The 19,389-nt window shown below is 37.6% G+C and overlaps 1 protein-coding gene across 4 annotated transcripts in view; it reads left to right on the forward strand.

Moving 5' to 3' along the window:
* Positions 1-19,389, forward strand: part of LOC109056942 (zinc finger protein GLIS1-like) — a 68,672-nt gene that overhangs the window by 37,708 nt on the left and 11,575 nt on the right. For 3 of the 4 annotated variants that reach the window (XM_042761978.1, XM_042761981.1, XM_042761979.1), the window contains exons 5-8: positions 7,656-7,817; positions 10,544-10,654; positions 12,065-12,233; positions 16,786-16,942. In XM_042761978.1, the coding sequence (XP_042617912.1) occupies positions 7,656-7,817; positions 10,544-10,654; positions 12,065-12,233; positions 16,786-16,942 (599 nt within the window). The remainder of the gene's footprint in view (positions 1-7,655; positions 7,818-10,543; positions 10,655-12,064; positions 12,234-16,785; positions 16,943-19,389) is intronic. The other variant, XM_042761980.1, reaches the window with a different exon arrangement.

The raw sequence follows: 19,389 nt of genomic DNA on the forward strand, positions 1-19,389 counted from the left end.
TGATGTGGATTCCCAAAGATCAGTAGCACAGACATACAAGTCTTGTTTTGTTCATTTTGGTGACAAACTGCCAAATACTTTTTTTTTTTTTCTCAAAATAATGATTTCATTCCTTCACTAAAGGTCTCATGATACCTTCTGATAAATTCTATGGGACCTCAATGCTCATGTCTCATCTGTTCACCCCTTAAATTTGATTTAAAATGGCAGGTTTGTGAAGCTATAAAGGATTCAGTCTCTTAATGGACTTGAATGTGACTATAAAGAAATGCTCCAAATCTCTGTATAATGTCAAGCCATTGTTTCCACAGTAGTGAAAAATTAAAATAGCACGTTCTATGGCTCCTGGAAGACTGGATATTATCCTCTTCAAAGCTTAAATACAACCAGAATAAGTGACACGGATGAGCCAAATTAATATTTTAGCATAGAAAAACCAAGAATTAGATTAGGTCATGCGCAATTTCATGCAAAGATGGAAAATGGATATTAACATTGAAAAAACACTCTCGCTTGGAAATACCAAGAGGGGATTGAGTGCCAGCCCCAGACTCATATTACTGCTAAGGTAAACAAGTGTGTAATGAGAAATTTCAAGTTAAATACTCCATAAATATAATAACGTTTACTGTGGAATATCACAGAACAGTGAGGCCTTGTTATTTGGGTCTTTTTTTATTTTTCTTTCTCAATTGAGTTATTGATTTTGTGTGAGGTATTTGAAGTAAAATTGAATTTTAGATATTTTATTTTATTTTCACAAGTTCAGATTAATTAATCTTGTTAGTTTTTTTGTTTTTTGTTTTTTGTTTTTTTAATTTTATTTTAATAATGACTTGGTCTGTATGATTAATAAATATTCATGTATTACTGCCCCCGATTTGAGTTATTGATTTTGTGTGAGGTATTCAAATGACAATTGGATATAAATTTTATTTTATTTTAGTGATTTCAGAATAGTTTATCTTGTTAACCCCCTTTCCCCATGTTTTGCACTGTAAAATTTTCATTTCATAATGACTAAGTCTTTGTACGTATTACTCATTATTTATTTTCAGTGCAAAACACTATGCCTCATATTCCACTGTGATTCAACATGATTTAATGTGGAGTCATATTGTATGACGTATCAGTATTAATAATGTGTTCTGTGCTGAAATAAGACCTGATAAATTGCCCTTTCGCTGCACTTTTGAGCAGAAAATAACAAAACAAGAGAGTCCTTGAAGGGGAAACGGAACAATCAGTCTCCCAAAAGGCAACAATGCAAGCTCTCTCTATTGTAGTTGAATTTCATCACATTTCTGGATAGTGTAAATGTTCTGTATCTCAATCCAACTGTGCTAGATGTCACCCGACTCTTCTACAGCATCAACCAAACACTTTTAACATTTAACATGCCATGTTGACCTACTGTCCAGTTGAATAGTTTTGTTTTGTACATGAATCTGATGAAGCCTTTGACGCAGAGGCATTTTACTTGGCAGGCGCAAGGCACTCTGGGATGTTTTTTTGTTGTCAGGTCGAGATATAGAGTAGCTTAGAGAGAGGGCATGAGACAGAGCCAGCTGTGTCAACTCTAGACGTTATGCCAGCAGGGTGGAGGATGGAAAGAACAGGCAAGAGAAAGACAGTTGGTCTAGAGAGTTTATAGTCCTATAGTCATAAAATGAGAGATGTTGTGAAATGTGGCCTTTTTTGGTATTTAGCCTAGAATTCAGACGATGTTAGAACCTGATGAAGTATGGCATGACAGTTTTTTTTTTTAAATAAAGAGCTCACATGTGAGTTTGTGTGGTGTCACTTAGAAAGTTAAGCAAGCATAATTCCTATCCATAAATTAAATATAAAAAGAAAACTCACACTACATTATATTAAAAGCGACATGTTTCTCACGCTGACCAGTTAAGGAGGAAGTTTCTGAGCAATTAAAGTTAAAGTATCTGTCACGTTACCCCGTTGTTGTGCCACTGCTGCTGGGAACTGAACACTAGCAGGTGTCAGTGAGTAGATGGAGACTGACGGCCGTTAATGGACGCTGAGATCGCTCTGTGTCAAATGCTGGATTTGAACCCTCTGCAGGCATGAACACACTGCACATATCATGTTGAGGAGTTTCATCTCCTGGTTCATGTTGCACGAAACGGGGAGATAATTGATGGCTCGGTGGTATTGTAAAGGCATCAGGGCGAGTGTAATACTCTCTAATTAGCCATTAGAGATACTTAGAACAGAGAGAGTGAGAGGCCGGTTACTGGAGTGATAGATTGTGCTTGGTGTTCATCAGCGCTGTGTTCGGTTTAACAAAGAAAACACAGATTAAATAAATTTGACACTAAGTTAATGGTGTCAGATCTTTAGGTCTGTAATATATAAAGTAGGATAAGGGAAGATGCCCTACTTAACAACAGTGTGTATATACTAGTAAAGACTATAGCATGTGCATATTATTAAGAGAAATAGATGGAAACCTTTGCTAATTTTGTTTTTATAGCACAAATTTGAAAAGGGCCCATCTTGCAACCATAATGGGATAAACTTATCCCAAATTTGATGAATATGTATTGTATAAATGTGTGCCTATGTGTGTAAATTATCATTTTCACTCATGTAAAAGACTAAAGCAAATATGCTGTGTACATTTATGCATTTTGACTATTTAGTAGAATCCAGTTAGATGTGCTACTGTTCAAAATGTTTGGGTCAGTAATATTTTTTATGTTTTCGAAAGAAGATTCTTATGCTTTTTACAAAAATACAATGATAACAGTGCTGTAAAATATTATTCAAATTTATAATAGCTATTTTCTATTAATATATTTTAAATTTTAATTTACATCTGTGATGATATTAATTACAGCATCCATTACTCCAGCTATTAGTGTCACATAGTTACAGCATCCATTACTCCAGCTATCAGTGTCACATGATCTTTCAGAACATTTATATCGATAATATATTGATTTACCTTTCTTATTATCACAGTTGAAACTCACAGGGGCATTTTGCATCAATTGTTTTGTTTGAAATGAGGTTCACTCTAATAGTTATTGAGAAGATCCATCATCTTCACATTGTTTCAATAGAATCCGGCATAAAAGAAAAAAATCCATTCCATACAACATCAACTACTATTTCAAAATCAGAATGGATTGTCTTGGTATGAAGCCTGAAACATGGCCATGCATTTCAGAAGGGTGCTTAGAGGTACTGTATATAAATTACTTTTACTACACTAATCTGTTTTCAGGATGTTTAAATAAACACGCCACCTAGTCATAAATTCAGATTACTGCAGCAGGTGAGGGACCCCAGAGAAAGTTCATGCTGGAGTTACAGGTTAAAGGCTTTTAGAAAGGAAGGGCACATGTAGAAGCAACAGTTGACCTGGAAGAGGACCTTCACCTGTCTAAATCTGAATCTGTTCTTAGGTCAAAAGAAGATCACAGCTAGTTTTGGTGAACACTATGTCTCCTGGCTGGTAACACTTTGACGGTGCGCCCTAGAACGACACTGGGTTAAGTGCTCCCATAAAGACCCATATGTTTCCTGCATGCTCTCGTTCAAGATTCCCACATGTAGCATAAGCTGCTAATGCTCGACTTCCATAGCGACGAGGTCAGAATCCATAATACACCTTCAATTCAATTTCCTTCAAAAACGTTGCTCAGAGTGGGGTGGGGGTGCGTAATGACTATGCGAGAGGCCCAATTTAGTCATCATAGGTTGCTTCCTGTGAAGGTCCCATCTACAGTCTACATGGGTTTCAATCTGGTTTAACCAGTGATGCATGAGAACAAAAAAGGCTGTTCGGAGCAATTTTGCTAGTCATTTACATGACTACTTCCTCCACTGGTTTATCGGCCAAGCCTTCGATCCCATCTGGACAACATTTGTCAGCTGAGGATTTGTGTACGCATCACATCAGGTATAAATCAAATGTTTTGAAATTCGAAAGTAACGGACGAAGGAGCAACAAAGGAAATTTAAAGATCCGTGGGAATAATTGAATGTGAATTCACGTCAGCTTCATTCCAACGTTTATCTAAAAAAAAAAAAAAAAAAAAAACACGCAAGAGAGAAAAATTAACCAGATCTTTGATTCATATTAGGCCTCCTATTAGCAACAGAAGAAGCTGGCTGCTAAAACGAGTGGCGTTTGGATGTGGAAATGATATGTGTAAACTATGTAATGCGAATGTTTTAGCTAAGCTGTGTTTAATTTTGTACGCTGATGAAGTGCATGAAAAACCTGTCTCCCCTTAGCTGTCTCATTGAATCATATGGATATAATTTCATCCATTTGCGTTTTTCTGCTCTTTGCTGTGGTTGCCAGGGGGCATTTGGAAACAGGCAGATTAAAGGCACATGTTCGCTTTCGCCTGTAGTTTTTAGCCACTCCATCTGAGCTCCGCTGTTCTCCGTGCTGAAAGACGTGTCGGCGGTTTCTCTTTTACAGGTCACAGTTACTCCAGGCGCTCAGCGGTAAACCTCGTAACACCTCTCATTCTCCAACAGGAACCAGAATGATTTCGTACAAGTTCTGATCAAAAAACATCAGCATAACCCACAGACACACCCCGTGTATTGCATATACAGCACTGAGGCAATTTGGATGTCACAGCGAATTACAGAAAACGTGTCTGGGTGTAAGAAAAGTCATGGTGCTCATTAAAATTTGCCTTTCAGCCCACTAATTACGAGTAATAATGTATTTAATGCTTGTTAGTTGCTGAAGGTTTTAATGTCAGAAAAAAATGCATGCCTGAGGGAAGGTGAGATTGGTAGTTACAGTATAATGGGGAAATATGTTTTATGTTTCAGAGCACCTCTGAATGTTAACAAGAACAGCAGTGGACCTTTGACTCCTTGGGAAAGAATGTGGCCTGAATGCAATTCCCATAATAAGCATATTATCTCTTCCTCTTAATCCTTTTTTCTCTATCAGAGCTCAGTGTGATGTCAACAAGCGACAAGATGTGGCCTTATTTTTACTTGAAAATGTGCCATAATGGCTGGCTTTTGTTCTACTGGCATTTAAGGCTATTAATGAATTGTTTTTTCTTCCGAATTCTTGTGTACACTAAAGGCTTTTAGCTGCCTGATGCCTCGTTGGACATTTTCATCTGCAGTCATGCTTCATTTCCCATATAGTCATCAGGTTAGGGTCGAGGTACCTCCGCCAGCCTGCGTGGCCCGCAATCATCCGTGATTGGCTGTGCGCCCCTGCCAAAAATGTCAGCCGAACTCTCACTCTGTGTGTATACAGCAGATCCAGAGGCCCACTTCGGAAAGATGGCGTCAAATGACTAACCATCATCCACTTTCGACGGTTATCACTCTGTTTACCCTCACACAGGCCTTCAGAGGGGAAAGCTAAACATGTTTATGGCAATTAATGTGATTAGCGGGCTAAACTGTTTTTACAAATAAAATCAAAGGTTGGTGGAGACTTAGGAGCTGTCATGGTTGGTTTATAGCGGTTGGTTTAAAAATGCAACGTATATTCAGTGTGTTTGGAGTCTCACTCTTCTCTTTGATTTTTATGATAAACGTCTGTGTGTATCTCAGAAACTTTTGGGTTGGAAACATTTGGAGATGTTTTGATAGATGTTGACGTCAGTTGTAAAACCGGTTGCATTTGAATCATTTGGAAAATAATGTTCTGTGCTTGGCAAATACAGATGCATTTTTGTGCTTACATAAAAGAGAATGTTGTGTTCTAAAAAAGTAGAAAAAGCAGAGAGACAATGAAAGACATGAGAAGTGAGAAAGAAATTCTTCTCATTCATGTGGATTAAACTCTGGCAGATTGCTGTGTTTGCATGGCATCACAGAATGCATAGCTGTGTTTGTAAGGTATCCCAGAATGCTTTGCACTTCGCTCCATTGGCAGCAGATCCTCACACTAATGGCGGGCTTTACACGATTAGCAGGATTCTCTCTGCAGACCCATAAATTCAATTTAGCCTGAAATTTGTATTACGTTAAAGAAAGCAGTGAAAGAATGATTATTTCCCCTATACATAAATACACACATTTTAGGACATACATAATCGCAGTGTTTGTTTTGAAAGACGTTTTAGAGATGTATTTTAGGAGTCAGTACGGGGCATATATCTCAAGCTTGCCTGGATTTCCGAGACTTTATTAAGTTCTATGTTGTGGGTATGTTCATGACAGTTTTCATGCTGTGAAATAATACAGGCGCACATTGACATTGTGAGGTTTGAACGTCCAAAAGCCCCGAGCAAATGTGTCTCAACCACTGTGTCGCTCCATTGTGTGAGCTGATGAAATTAATGTGTCCGTGAAGTCCGTGGCCAGTTACAGTTTGGATTGATATTCACCAGACAGACCCCACACCCTAAATAATAAAACTCTGCAGTTAATTCATCTTCAACTACTTGACATAAGAACTCCTATAAAACTTTGTTTTGTAGATGAATTCCATTTTATGTAATATATAAACTTTTATTTACATTTATAAGAGGGAAATTTGATTTATGGATGTTTGTTCTAAAGTTCTTTTGAGTTTGGACACATTCAATTAATCAAAAGCGGATGCGATTATTTTTCAATTTATAATGCTGCAAAAAGCTTATATTGAAAATAAATGTGGTTATTGTTAAATGTGGATCCTTGAAAAACTGAGAGAATAACTTTCACACACCAAATATTTTAATTGTTTATGATTATTTCACTAGTTTTACACAATTATTTTTTAATTATGAATTTTGATTATTATTATTATTGTTTTATTTTAATGTTAATAGCCTTAATAGCTGGCCCTCATGGCAAAGTGTGGGGTTTACTTTACAAACACTAGTATTTTTATTTTTTGCAAATGCAAAGTTTTGTTTGTGTGTGTAAATGTGTGTGAAACTGTAACTGGCTGATGCTTTTTCTTGTTTTCACATTCTTTTAATATACCATATAAGAATTTTGCACACACAAATACACACACACTGTATAATCCAGGTCACTCAATATATCCCAACCGTGGCAGTCTAAGGTTTCGCCCCGTATTAAATGGCCTGGCCTCAATAGCAAGCCTTTTGCGAGTGATTGAAGGAGGCCAGAGCCCGAATGTTGTTCTGAGGGCCCATTAGAAGAATGGAAGGCTCTTTCCTTCAGTGAAACTGGAGCTGTGATAGAAGCGGGGGCCTCAGTTAGAGGTCAGTGGACAATAGAGAGCAAAGCTGCCATGTCAGGTTTCACGCTCTCTGACACCTCCATAATCTGCCACCCTGTACAATCCGTGACTCCTGATTGGAGGGCTGTTGACATTTTGGGGTGGAGCTAAGAGATTGTATAGGATGTATGAGGGCCTTAAATTACAAGACAGCATGTATTATCAGTACATCCAGTGCCTCATTACACAGATGCCTTGGAGATAGATTGCAGAGGACCATCCTGTAATGACTGTCTATGGTCCGCACTGCTGAGTGATTCTGATTGGCCAGACCAGTGCTGACATGAAAAATTACATGAAAAACAAATCTGAATTGCTTTTTCTCATTCAAATGTTAACCTGGTAGCTTTGTTCACATTCATGCACAAAGGCAAGGCCTAGTAAACCACAATCCTTCAAAAAAGCTGGCATTTCTATAAAACACTTGTTGATGTTTACTGCTGTCATCTCTCTCCCTTAGTTTGAAGGGTGTGACAAAGCTTTCTCACGGCTGGAGAATCTGAAGATTCACCTGCGGAGTCACACAGGAGAGAAGCCGTACCTGTGCCAGCATCCAGGCTGTCAGAAAGCATTCAGCAACTCCAGCGACAGGGCAAAGCACCAGCGCACACACCTGGACACTGTGAGTACATAAATACAGCCCATCCTAACCTGTATGTCATACCTGAAACTCAAAGGATGTGCCTCAAAACACAAGAAAACAAACACTGCTCTTTACTGACACCATCCTAAATATAGAAATTAGCAGTGTTGGGGAAACACAAACTAATAGTCTAGTTTTACTAAATGCTTAATACATTTAAGTGTGGCAGTAGTTTTCATTGGAAAAACTGTGAATCATTTTAGGGAATCTTTTCGTTTTAAACAGTCTATGTAGTCTGATTCATTCTAGTGAATCAGTTCTGCTGAAATGATTTTCTCTCTATGTAGCATTGAAAAGTTGACACATTATAATATATGAGTTCATCTTAAAAGGTTCTCACTTTCATATGTTGAGTTGAAAAGTTATTGCAGTTAAAAGTTTGTTCTAGTGATTTGGTTCATCTCAATTGGTTCTTATATATAACAGTGGAAACTCTAGTGAATCAGTTCATCTGAAAAGGTCCTCACTTTCATATTGGAAAGTTACATTTTTTTAGTAATTCGGTTCATCTTAAATATTTTTTTCTCATACTGTATATACTGTAGCGTTGAAAATTCCTAAAAGGTCTTCATTTTCATATTAAGAGTTGGCAAATTTTTTTTTTTTTCAAATGGTTGGTCATCCTTAATGGTTTTCTCTTGTATATAGCACTGGGAACTCTGATTTATTCTACTGAATCAGTTTATTTAGAAAAGTAATGTTAACGAAAAAAATTATATTGATGTTGGGGGCCGATTGTATTGCTAATTTTATATTTACAGTATAATCAGTATTTTTATAAGATATTGCCCCCTTACGTAGGTGGTTAGTAGCTTTTAGTATTGCCAACTATTTTTCAAAAGTTTTTTCAGGCTACATTTTAACTTCTGTTCCCTCCCTTTAACAAAATTAAAGAGTGAACCATAGGTGATCCAAGGGCCTTCAAGTTCAGAGCAAAAATCCCAAGCACAGTGAAGCACTTAAGTCCCCAACCAAATGGACCTTACAAACAAACCCATAAATGTGCTGTTTGCTACCTTTCTTTGAACCAAGTTAATTTTGCGTGCACAAAACAGGCATAAGGTTATGTCTCTATGGGTTGAAGAGGGAAAACTTGTTATATCATACATCGTTTAACACCATGCTCCATTTGTGATAGCAACGACACATGGCAGAGAGAGACAGAAAAAGAAACAGAGAGAGAGAGAGGCAGGCACATCTTGCATCCCACTCCAACAATGTGAGGAAAAATAAAAGTCAGGGAAAACTTGAGTTAGTAATTCCTCACTAACTGGCAGAACCCTGTGCTGTATCACATCGCAGTACAGCTCCAGCGCTGCGCTACCGCCACACTGCCATGGCCAGTTAGCCCCCCGTCTCCAGATGCCCAGTGTTGCACATTAACTCGCCTATGCGCCCTGTCACAGCCTTCCCACACGCCTCATATACACTGAAAAAATCACTCAGACTATAATGATATTTATCCTTGACGGACTTTTTTCTTTTTTACTATTCCTAAGCTTTCTCGTTTTCTGTTTTCAGTGCGTATAGACGGCAGGGGGATTATATGGCATTGCACAGTGAAAACAAATAAATGCGCAGAGACGAGCTGCCCCGCGAGCGGCTTGTAAAAACAGCGTTATTTCGAGAATGAGGGAAGGTAGGAAAAGAGAGCTAATAAAGGAAGCCTATCCACTTTCACTTTAATGACTGCCTCTGTTTTAGAAAAAAAACAGCAGTGTAAAATGCATGGGAGAAAATCACCTCTGCATGTTTTGGACCAAGTGTTTTAGTAAAGTTTACCAGTGAGAATCATGGGTACACTGATATATATCTTAAAATGTACATGTACACTGATAAAATGTGGGGCAGTTGTGGACTTGTAACCCGAGGGTTGCGGGTTCAAGTCTCAGGTCTGGCAGGAATGGAGGGAGTGAATAACCAGTGCTCTCTTCCACCCTCAATACCACAACTGAGGTGAGGCCCTTGAGCAAGGCACTGAACCCCCAGCTGCTCCCCAGGCGCCGCAGCAATATGGCTGCCCACTGCTCCTGGTGTGTGTTCACTACTGTGTGTGTGCACTTAGATGGGTTAAATGCAGATCACAAATTCCGAGTATGGGTCACCATACTTCGTCAAACATCACTTAATGTAACTAAAAAAAAAAAAAAAAACATGCAAAGTAATATAAAACTGGCACAGTAGTTTGTTACCTGTAAACAAGTAAATGAAATTTTGTACAGTACTTATATGGCTGTCTGACATTTACCAAATGATCTGTATTCTTATTTTCTTCTTCCTACGTCCTCTCAGCTTAAAGGTAGGATACTGTCTTTCCTCTTGAACTTTGACTATTTATAAACTCTCAAATTACAGTTATTGCACTTGTGTTTGTCCATTTACACTCAGTTTGAAAGAAATTTAATGCAGAATTAATGACTTTATATAGACTTCAATTTTTTAAAAACACTACATTTATTTTGGGAGTTCCAAATAGTTTCTTGTCTAAATTGTCATGTATTTTTAGTTTCCATGTTTGTTCATAAATGTTGTACACCATGTTTAATGTCTCTTATAAACTTTAATTATAGCTACTCAATTATAAACGTTGTCATACTGTAATGATTAATGTCTTTGTGTACATAGAAGTGTGTTTCTGTGTCCTCTTTGTGGCTGAACTGCATATGATTATGATTCTCAGACTCATTGTGTATTTCCTGTTTCAGAAACCATATGCATGTCAGATCCCAGGCTGCACTAAACGCTACACAGACCCCAGTTCCCTCCGCAAACATGTGAAGATCCACTCCGCCAAAGAGCAGCAGGTGCGTAGGAAGGTAAGAATAAAAACATAACATCTATCTATCTCTCTTTTAAAAAAATGTCACTGTCCAAATCATCTCATCAACACATCAGAGTACAATTAGCTCTTTGGCTCTTGCCATCGGCCTTTAGAAAGATTTGTAGTCTATATTTTTCATGGTCAATTGTGTCTTTTTCATGGCTTGGTGCAGTTGGTTCTACTTAGGGTTGTCTTTGAAAATCATTTCCCCAACAATAGATCAAGTCTGACCACATTTCAGCATCTACATGGTGAAGAGTGCATTCCTCATTAAAGTGGGTAATTATAAGCAGAATGGCCTCATTGTTGCATTGGTCTAAATGACAGCTGACTGATGCATTCTTCTTACTTGCCGTTGTAAGCGGAAACACATGTGAGCGTGTACCATTGTTAATAAGCTGTGCAGTGCTATACCCCAGTGGCCAGATGTTGGGGGCTGATGTCAAACAAACACTCCCACTCCATCTATCGCGAGAGACGCCTGTTATAGCACGCTGCAGCAAAGCACCAAAACATTTGACGAATGGTTGGGAGTTTTGCAGAAAAATCTCAACTGAAAAACGTGCGGTTTGTGCTCTTTTGTAATATTCAAGAACTGCAGCAAGCTTGCGTGTAATTAAAACGTGTTTGTTTTATATCTAATTCACAAGTTTTTGAGCATTTATTTTGAAAATCTTAATTGCAGTGGAATTAAAATGACAACACATTCAAGTTGCATGTCATGCCTCATTTCAGCTATTGTTTATTGTGATGAATTGTCTCCAGATTCAGTCCACTCATCACGAATTCATGTGACCGAAGATAATTTTCCAGTTAAACATAATTCCATGCTACAATCTGAGCTTTCAAAGTCAGCCTAAAAGTCCTAAACACATATGACTTCCCAAACTCTAAACAAATGCCGCATATAATGCATAATTACTGCCAGAACTCTGATTTTGTTGCCTTATGAAGGGAAAAATCAGCATTGCATGCTCACCAGAACAAGAGACCCCTCTACATCTTTGTAGCCGGTAACGTGACATCCCAACCTGTACTCTTGGTGATGGATGTGTATGTGGGGTATGTCTTTCCCCTCATCCACTCATGTTTCCAATCAAAGGTTCCTGTTTGCGGTGAAAAATCATTCCTCTCTAAGCTTGTCATTTCCTTCGCTGGCTGGTGTAGGATGTCACCACAGACTGATGTTTTATTATTATTATTATTATTATTTAAGACTTTTGTTTGGGCCCAGTCCATTTTACACAAGTGTGACTCCCCTCATTTCTTTTTTTCACACCATAACTCTCTGTTTCACACCATAACTCACATGTTTTTTTTTAAATGTGCATTTCTCCTTTCAACATAGAGAGAACTATATTTTTTATTGCTTAATCTTTTAATTGGTTATCTTTTTGATTGACAGCTAAGGGCATGCCCCCATTTAGAATCAGATGCTCTGAGCGAATGTCTGTCAATCCAGCATCTGCATGACTCCGCCCCTTCCCAGCATCCCCACTGCCCTGCCACCTCTCAGCACTCTCTGAATGGGAAGGAAGGCCGTTCCCCAGCACTTGGGCAGGAGTTATTCACAGGTATGGCTTAATTTATCCTCTGAATGCACTTTCTTTCAACAGTAATGTGAAGTGGAAATCGGATGGAATGGATATTTAGTTTCAATAATGGATTATAATTGTAATTTGTGGCGCTCGCTAACACAAGCATCACTATTATTTTTGCTCTTACCATGAATATTAAACTTGGGTGTAGCTCCGTTTGTACTATGAACACAATGATATGTCAAGTCAAGTGGCTTGTTACTATAATGCTGCTTCCCAATTCACCTACTTATTCTATGCCCTGAAAGTATGTATTATTTTAGTGAAGAAAAGGTACATACTTTTGAGTGTGTAAAAAGAAAAGTATGCAAGCTTTGGGACACACTAATTGATCATAATCGTGTCTTTAACAAACCATTCTATCGCTTAATTATGTGCATTCTGTCACTGTTTAAACTGCCTTTGTTTTGTTTTGTTTAATTTCATTTCCTACCGTATTGGCGATATCAATCAACAATTACCCTCACACACCTCTAGGTGATTGGTAGGTGTGTAGGAAAAACTACCAAAAAACAGGTCCAACATCAAAACCAAAAAGAATCAATCCTGCACACTATACGTACTTGCAAATGTATCAAAAACAGATTTATTCACTCACAATGTTTGGGTCCTGTGACCTTCATCAGATATGCCTGGTGAAGTCAGGACCGAAACGTTGTGAGTGAATAAATCTGTTTTTGTGTGGGATTGTTGTATTAATCCTAATAATACTATTTGAAATGTTTAAATAATTGCATAAATGATTCTAAAGATTATGTTGATTGTAATTTAATACTTTAACTTGTTAAATTAACTGGTGTTTTCCAAACCTTGAGAGAAATGATTGTATATCTTGGTCTATAGAATCCATCACTGCTTGTTTTTGTAGGAGTATATTTGCTGTCTAATTTATGCATCCTGGGATGTTTTGTAGAGATGGGTAGAGAATTGTTCCCTCCACCCTAGAATGTACCAAAACCCAGATGTGTTGAAGTGTACATTCACTTGCAGAACCATTTATGTGATCCAAAACCAATAAGCTACGATTTAACAGCTCAAATGGACATGACAGAATAAAGGGGATTGTAATGTTATGAAGACCATATGCTATGATAATATTGCAAACAGCTGCAGTGCACGATCTGCGTTAGATGTGAATTTTCCCATGCTACTTCCAATGTTATGCAATTCACGGTAAATTGGAGCTAGAGGACACTTACCTTAAAATACCCGGCTATGACTCATGACTCTTTGATTTAGAAAGGGAGGATAAGGTTTTGCATGTTTTGTATTTTGTTTGTTTTGCATAAGTTTAACCACAGTAGTTTCGGTCCTCCCTGTAAGTAATTATTCTTGTTCTTCTGCTTGTTCTTGTCATAATGCTGAACATACTGTTAGCAAAGGAGATTTCATGAAAAGGCAAAACCTAGAATACTGAAGGGATAGTTCACCCAAAAATGAAAATTCTGTTATCATTTACAAACATTTATGTCATCCCAAACCTTATTTCTTTATTGGAAAGCAAAAGGAAACTTTCTGAAAACTGTGTTGCTCTCTCTCATCATGCAATTAAAATTAATGGGGACTGAAGCATTCAGGGTTCAAGAAGGATACCATTAAAGTATCATAAATGTGATCCACGTGACTACATTCTGGTCTTCTGAAACCACATGATGGTTTTATGTGAGCAACAGACTGAAATTTAAGTTTTTATTTACTGATAAATGCAATATCCGTCAACCATCTTCCCAAACTTGTAATAAAAAATAATACAAAAATGTAATTAAATTTAATTATTATTATTATTCATTAATTATTTCCCTTAATATAATTTTAATTTTACAGTGAAATATTATTTTCATATTATTATATTATTTATGTTATTTTGTATAATTACTTTTTTATATATATTATTTTGTTTAATATTTTTATTTAATAAAAATAACCACAACAATAATAATTATTAATATTATTATGATTATTAGAATATCAAACAAAGTTAATATATTAAATTATTTTATTTTATTGTCATTTTATTATATCACCAGTTGTGCATATCTACAAACAAGCACAGCATGCATATAATTTTTTTTTAAATTGCAATTCATGTCAGAAAAATCTTATATCTTATATCAATTTTATATCTCAAAAAAATAAAATAAAATAAAATAAAATAAAGTTAACTGTGGAAGAAAGTTAGTTATACCGGTTTTGAATGATAGGAGAGTAATGTGTTCACACTTGGAATGTTTGGTTCGCTTAAAACAAACCCTGGTGCGATTGCTCTGTTAGTGTGGTTCATTTGAATAAGTGGGAACGCTTCCATGTTTTGACATATTTCATAAGCTCTTCACAATTTCTCAGCTGGTAAAAGTACCATCATATGTACGCACATACAGCGAGTGCATTTAACCCCATGCACAGGATTGTTTTGAATGTTCAGCAAGTTACGTTGCAAAATATACATCATAAAAGCCCCTTTTTTTTGTTTTGTATCTTAAGGATCAATCCTAAAAATGACAGTATGAATGCTAATTGAACCAGGACTAAATGTATAATTTTCTTTTTTGGTCCTTACCAAAAGAACAAAGAGAAGCGAACCACAGGTGTGAATGCCCTAAATTATTTTTGTGTGAACTATTCTTTTAAGAGCAAAAATTCAGGCAGGAGAGAGGTAGAACAGACTCTAAACGTCCGTGTGAGAGTAATTTGAAGGGCAGTTGCAGAACTCACCATCATTAAAGCATCCTTGTACAAAACACACTTCGCACTGCAACAGCTTAAATCGCCCCCAACGTGTGCCAGGGAAAAATAGATGTCCTGGCTTACACAGTCTCTCTCATTTGCTCGGTTCAAAGAGGATAAGTTGTTGCTTCAGTGTGCAAATGTCTTTAGCCTGAAGGACCTGTTATGTTACTGTGGCTGTTTGTTCTTGTTTAGAGGAGAAGTTGTGGTTGGGTCTGGCCAAGATGCCTGCATTTAATGTTCCTGAAGTTTCTGCCTCTCCCTATGCTTTGTTCTGGGGCCAGTAGAAAAAGAAAAGCAAAGTGGAGAGTGGATACCTCTATCATTTTGTAATTTGCACATATAAAGTGTGTTCTAGTCCTGTATTGTGCCTTTGTGTAGGTTTACATTTGGCTGCTCCATACAATGTTGTCCAGTCTCTGTGGCTGCTTGAACATATGCTGATTATGTCATAATTATATATTGTGATAAGGGTAAGTTATGGATTCTTCAACACTAGTTTCTGTCATTTTAGTTTTATTTGCTATTTGCCTTATCATCTATTTATCTGTCTGTCTGTCTGTCTTTCTGACTGTCTATCTTTCTATCTATGATATCAAATACTATTAAAAAATTTTTGGGATATATATTCTTGAAATATAATTTATAGGTATACATATTTTTTTTCAGGAAAATAAGTGCATTTGTGTGATAGAAAAAAATAAATATCAAATAAGAAAATAGCTTGAAGCATTTTTACAAGTTGTTTATAATTCGAATTCACTCTTGTACTAATTACTAAACGTGTATAAATTAATGAATGTACTGATTATTTAGAAATTCACAGACCTTTAGAGTCTGATTCTGCCTCCTGGTGCACCCCCTTCCCTCTCTCCAGCAGATAACAACTGAAGCAATCATGGCCATTACATGTTGAATGTTTCCCAGTCTGGTAGCAGATGTTAGGGCTAAAGGAGAAAGTATTTAAAGACTTTGATTGATGATTTCGGGTAATGAATCAAGTTTGTAACCAGTTCAGAAAACTGTCAGATGGGCTCCGCTTCCACCATAAAGCAGATGAAGAGGAGCACAAAGAGAAGGGGTGCTGGGACGAGCCCCTGATGACTGTCAGTGCACAGCCGTCCCTCCAGAGGGCTTCTGGGAAAACAATTACTGGGCAAATTCAGAGGAACACATTAAGAGCTGGAGCAACCAGGAAGAGTGTCCGCCTGTCAGTCTCTCAGGCTGCACAAGAAGCCTGGGGACGGTAGAAGCCCCTTTACGGGACAAGCAACAATCAGTTTCTCCTGGCCTGGTTTGCTTACAGTGGTGGGATGTCATTTGGAGCAGTTGGAGCTGATCTACACTGTTATTTCCATTATAAACTGTGGATGAAGTTGATGCATCTGCTGTTTTTTGCTTCAAGGTTACAGTATGTGTCCCTGGCTAAAGATACTGTTCCTTTCATTTCAATACAAGTACAGTAGCTTCAAGTAGATCTATATCTGTCTATACTTACTAGTTCTGCCATTCCATTAAAACTGAACTGATCTGTCAAAGATGTTACATTCAAAACTGCAACAGTCAATCAAATCCATTCTGCATAGCAACATAAATCATGTACAGTAAATTGCTAACAGCAACTAAAAGGAACATTTAATTTTTTTCATCCAAAAGGGCCTTGGTGAGTTTGTGTTGTCATAACAAGTGCTTGTTGCCATTACGGGCTGTTTTGTGGAGATTTAATTTGGTCAATGTGCCGTTCTTGAGGGTTCCTTGAGGTTTATCAGACATGTTTTGCACATTAGTTTTGTTTGTCTTCCAGGCCTGTACGCCGGCTCCAGCACAACACACAATGGAGCCCCACTTGAGTTGCTCTCTTCTGGACCTGACTTGCCCCCCAGGCAGCCCCGCCTGGACCGCGACATTGGCAGCCCCCACCATCTCTCCCCGTTGTCTGGCCTCGAGAACACCCGGGAAGGGTGAGTACCTAACCCACCGTGCGTCACATTTATTCCCAGTTGCTTTAACATACACACAAATTGGATGAGATCAATGTAGATGATGTCAGAATGGATGAAGGTTGTCATCACAGTAACAGATATCACTGTAGTCATAGTTACACACATTGGCTCTGTTCCATTGAGTGAGCTATGACAGAAAGATATCTCTGAAAGATATCTCCGTTTGACCAAAGTTGACACTGCATGGATCCTTTGAGGAAAAGGCAATTGCAAAATGCTCTGTGAACAATGTCTGATGAAGTGAGAAAAAATGATGAAATGTTATACTTTAGTCTAATTAAAAAGTATATAATGATTCACTCAGTAGTCACTTGTTTCATCCTGAATGAATCATTGCTTTTAAATGAGTCAATTGAGTAAATTTGACTCACTCATAAAGACAGTAATTTGTTTCTCTCAGGAATGAACCAGTGCCTGAATTGAGGGTAGCATACTAGTCTTACGTTTTTTGCCATAAAAATATAGTACAAATACTAAGTGGTATGCTGAATTGAGCCACTGTTTTTGTATGAATCAGTTAAAGGCACAATATGTAAATTTTCACGCTAAAGTGTGTATTCAAAACAAACAAACAAAGCAAAGCCGTAGTTTGATGATGCCCTGACTGAGTCTGGAATCATTGGAGTTGTCGTCTTCATCCTCACAGCCTATGCAATCCGACGGGATTCCAGCAGAAATCATGTTCATGGATGAGCCAATGATTTATTAACATAGGAGAATGAAGCAGGGTGAGGCTGAAAGCCGTCAAAGTGAATCGAGGCTGCTGAACGAGCGTGACACAGCTCAAAAGCAGTGGAGCTTTTATTATGCCACAGTCCATCGCTTCCGCTCCTTCCGGTCGTGCGTATGTGGGGAAAGAAAGCAGTGCTGTTTTATCATACTAGATACATTTGAAAGTTCTGTTATAAAGCTACTCTGTGCGGTCGTCACCGGTCTATTAAAACACAACATATTAAAGCGTCTTTGGTGTTTCCATGTTTTCTACAAAACAAAACTCGAAAGATATGAAAAAGATTTTCATTCTTGAATAAATCTGTGTTTTTAAAAGGAATCAATTGATTTGCTTATAAAGACTGGGCCACTTTTTTTTCAGTGGCTGAATTCAGAATATTTCTGCCATATAAAGATGTAGTATAAATAGTAAGTAGTATGCTAGTATGTTTTTTTTTTCTGAATTCAGACACTGTTTGTGATCAATATCTGAATAAATCAGTATTTTGAATGAATCACTGAGTAAATGTTTAATTTAAATTTTGAACTAATTGGTTGGGGGAATGATTTAATACAGCCACTTGTTTCATTTCTGAATCAGTGTTTTTGAATGAATCAGATGAGTTGATTCATTGACTCACTCGTTGACTCACTCATTTGTCGCCACATACTGGTACTATGTAACCAGCAGAAAAGGTCACTGAAAAATACGCCTGAGTAATAATGAGCTTTTTTTTATTTTAAAACCTTTTAACTACGAAAAGCACCTACACATGTCTTGATGTCAAATTGCTTCGGAATAACTAGTCACATCCAGGATCTTGTTACTATTGCATTGCTCCAAGAGATTTTCTTTGGTAATGTGTGCCGTCTAATGGGTTTTTCACTGTGTGTAAGAACCATATTGATTTAGGGGCCTGGATTTATTTACCATGCAAAGCACCACTGGCAGATTTTTCCCTTGTCCACACAGAACGTTTGTTTTCATTGTAACACGCTCCTAAAACACACACCCTACAATGCATTTGATGCTTGCGGCTGCACTCTTTTCTTGCTCTGGCTTCAGTGTGTATTTATCCAGCAAATCTAGATTAAACCAATGTCACCCTAACACAACATGAACCAACTCTGTGCTTTTGGCTTCATTTTGGAGGTGTCAGTGCTGTGTAATTAAAGCAGGACCCTGTTCCCAAAAAAAGTGCACCTCTGTTCCTCTCTGTCCTCAAGCTGTGTTTAGTGTTCTGGAATGCTCAGAGGAGGAATACAATGAAGCCGAATATGTCCCTAACAGGACTGAGGCATGTTTCCTATTAAAAACCATGATTTCCCTCTGGACCAGCTAAGTCAAGAGCTACAAATCCAATGTGTCATCAAGACGCGTAGTGTGTATAGTGACAAACAGAGATGCTGGAAATGAGAAAGAGAAAAGGAGAGAAAATAGATCCGATTTAAATGGGATTTTTCTGTTCTTTATCATAGTTAAATGAAAGCAAAAGTGCAGTGTTAAGTAAATTAACCAATTTCACCCACATCTTGAGAATGGAAACTAATTCACGAGCTTGTAAACAACAATGAATGAAACAATAATGAGCTGTGCAACTTCTCTTGTTCTTTTTCTCTTCCTGTTTGCTCAACTGGTAGAGCATTGCACCAAGGTTGTGGGTCTGATTCCCAGGGAAAACAGAAACATGTAT

Source organism: Cyprinus carpio, chromosome A8 (genome assembly GCF_018340385.1).
Source record: "Cyprinus carpio isolate SPL01 chromosome A8, ASM1834038v1, whole genome shotgun sequence".
NCBI lineage: Eukaryota > Metazoa > Chordata > Actinopteri > Cypriniformes > Cyprinidae > Cyprinus > Cyprinus carpio.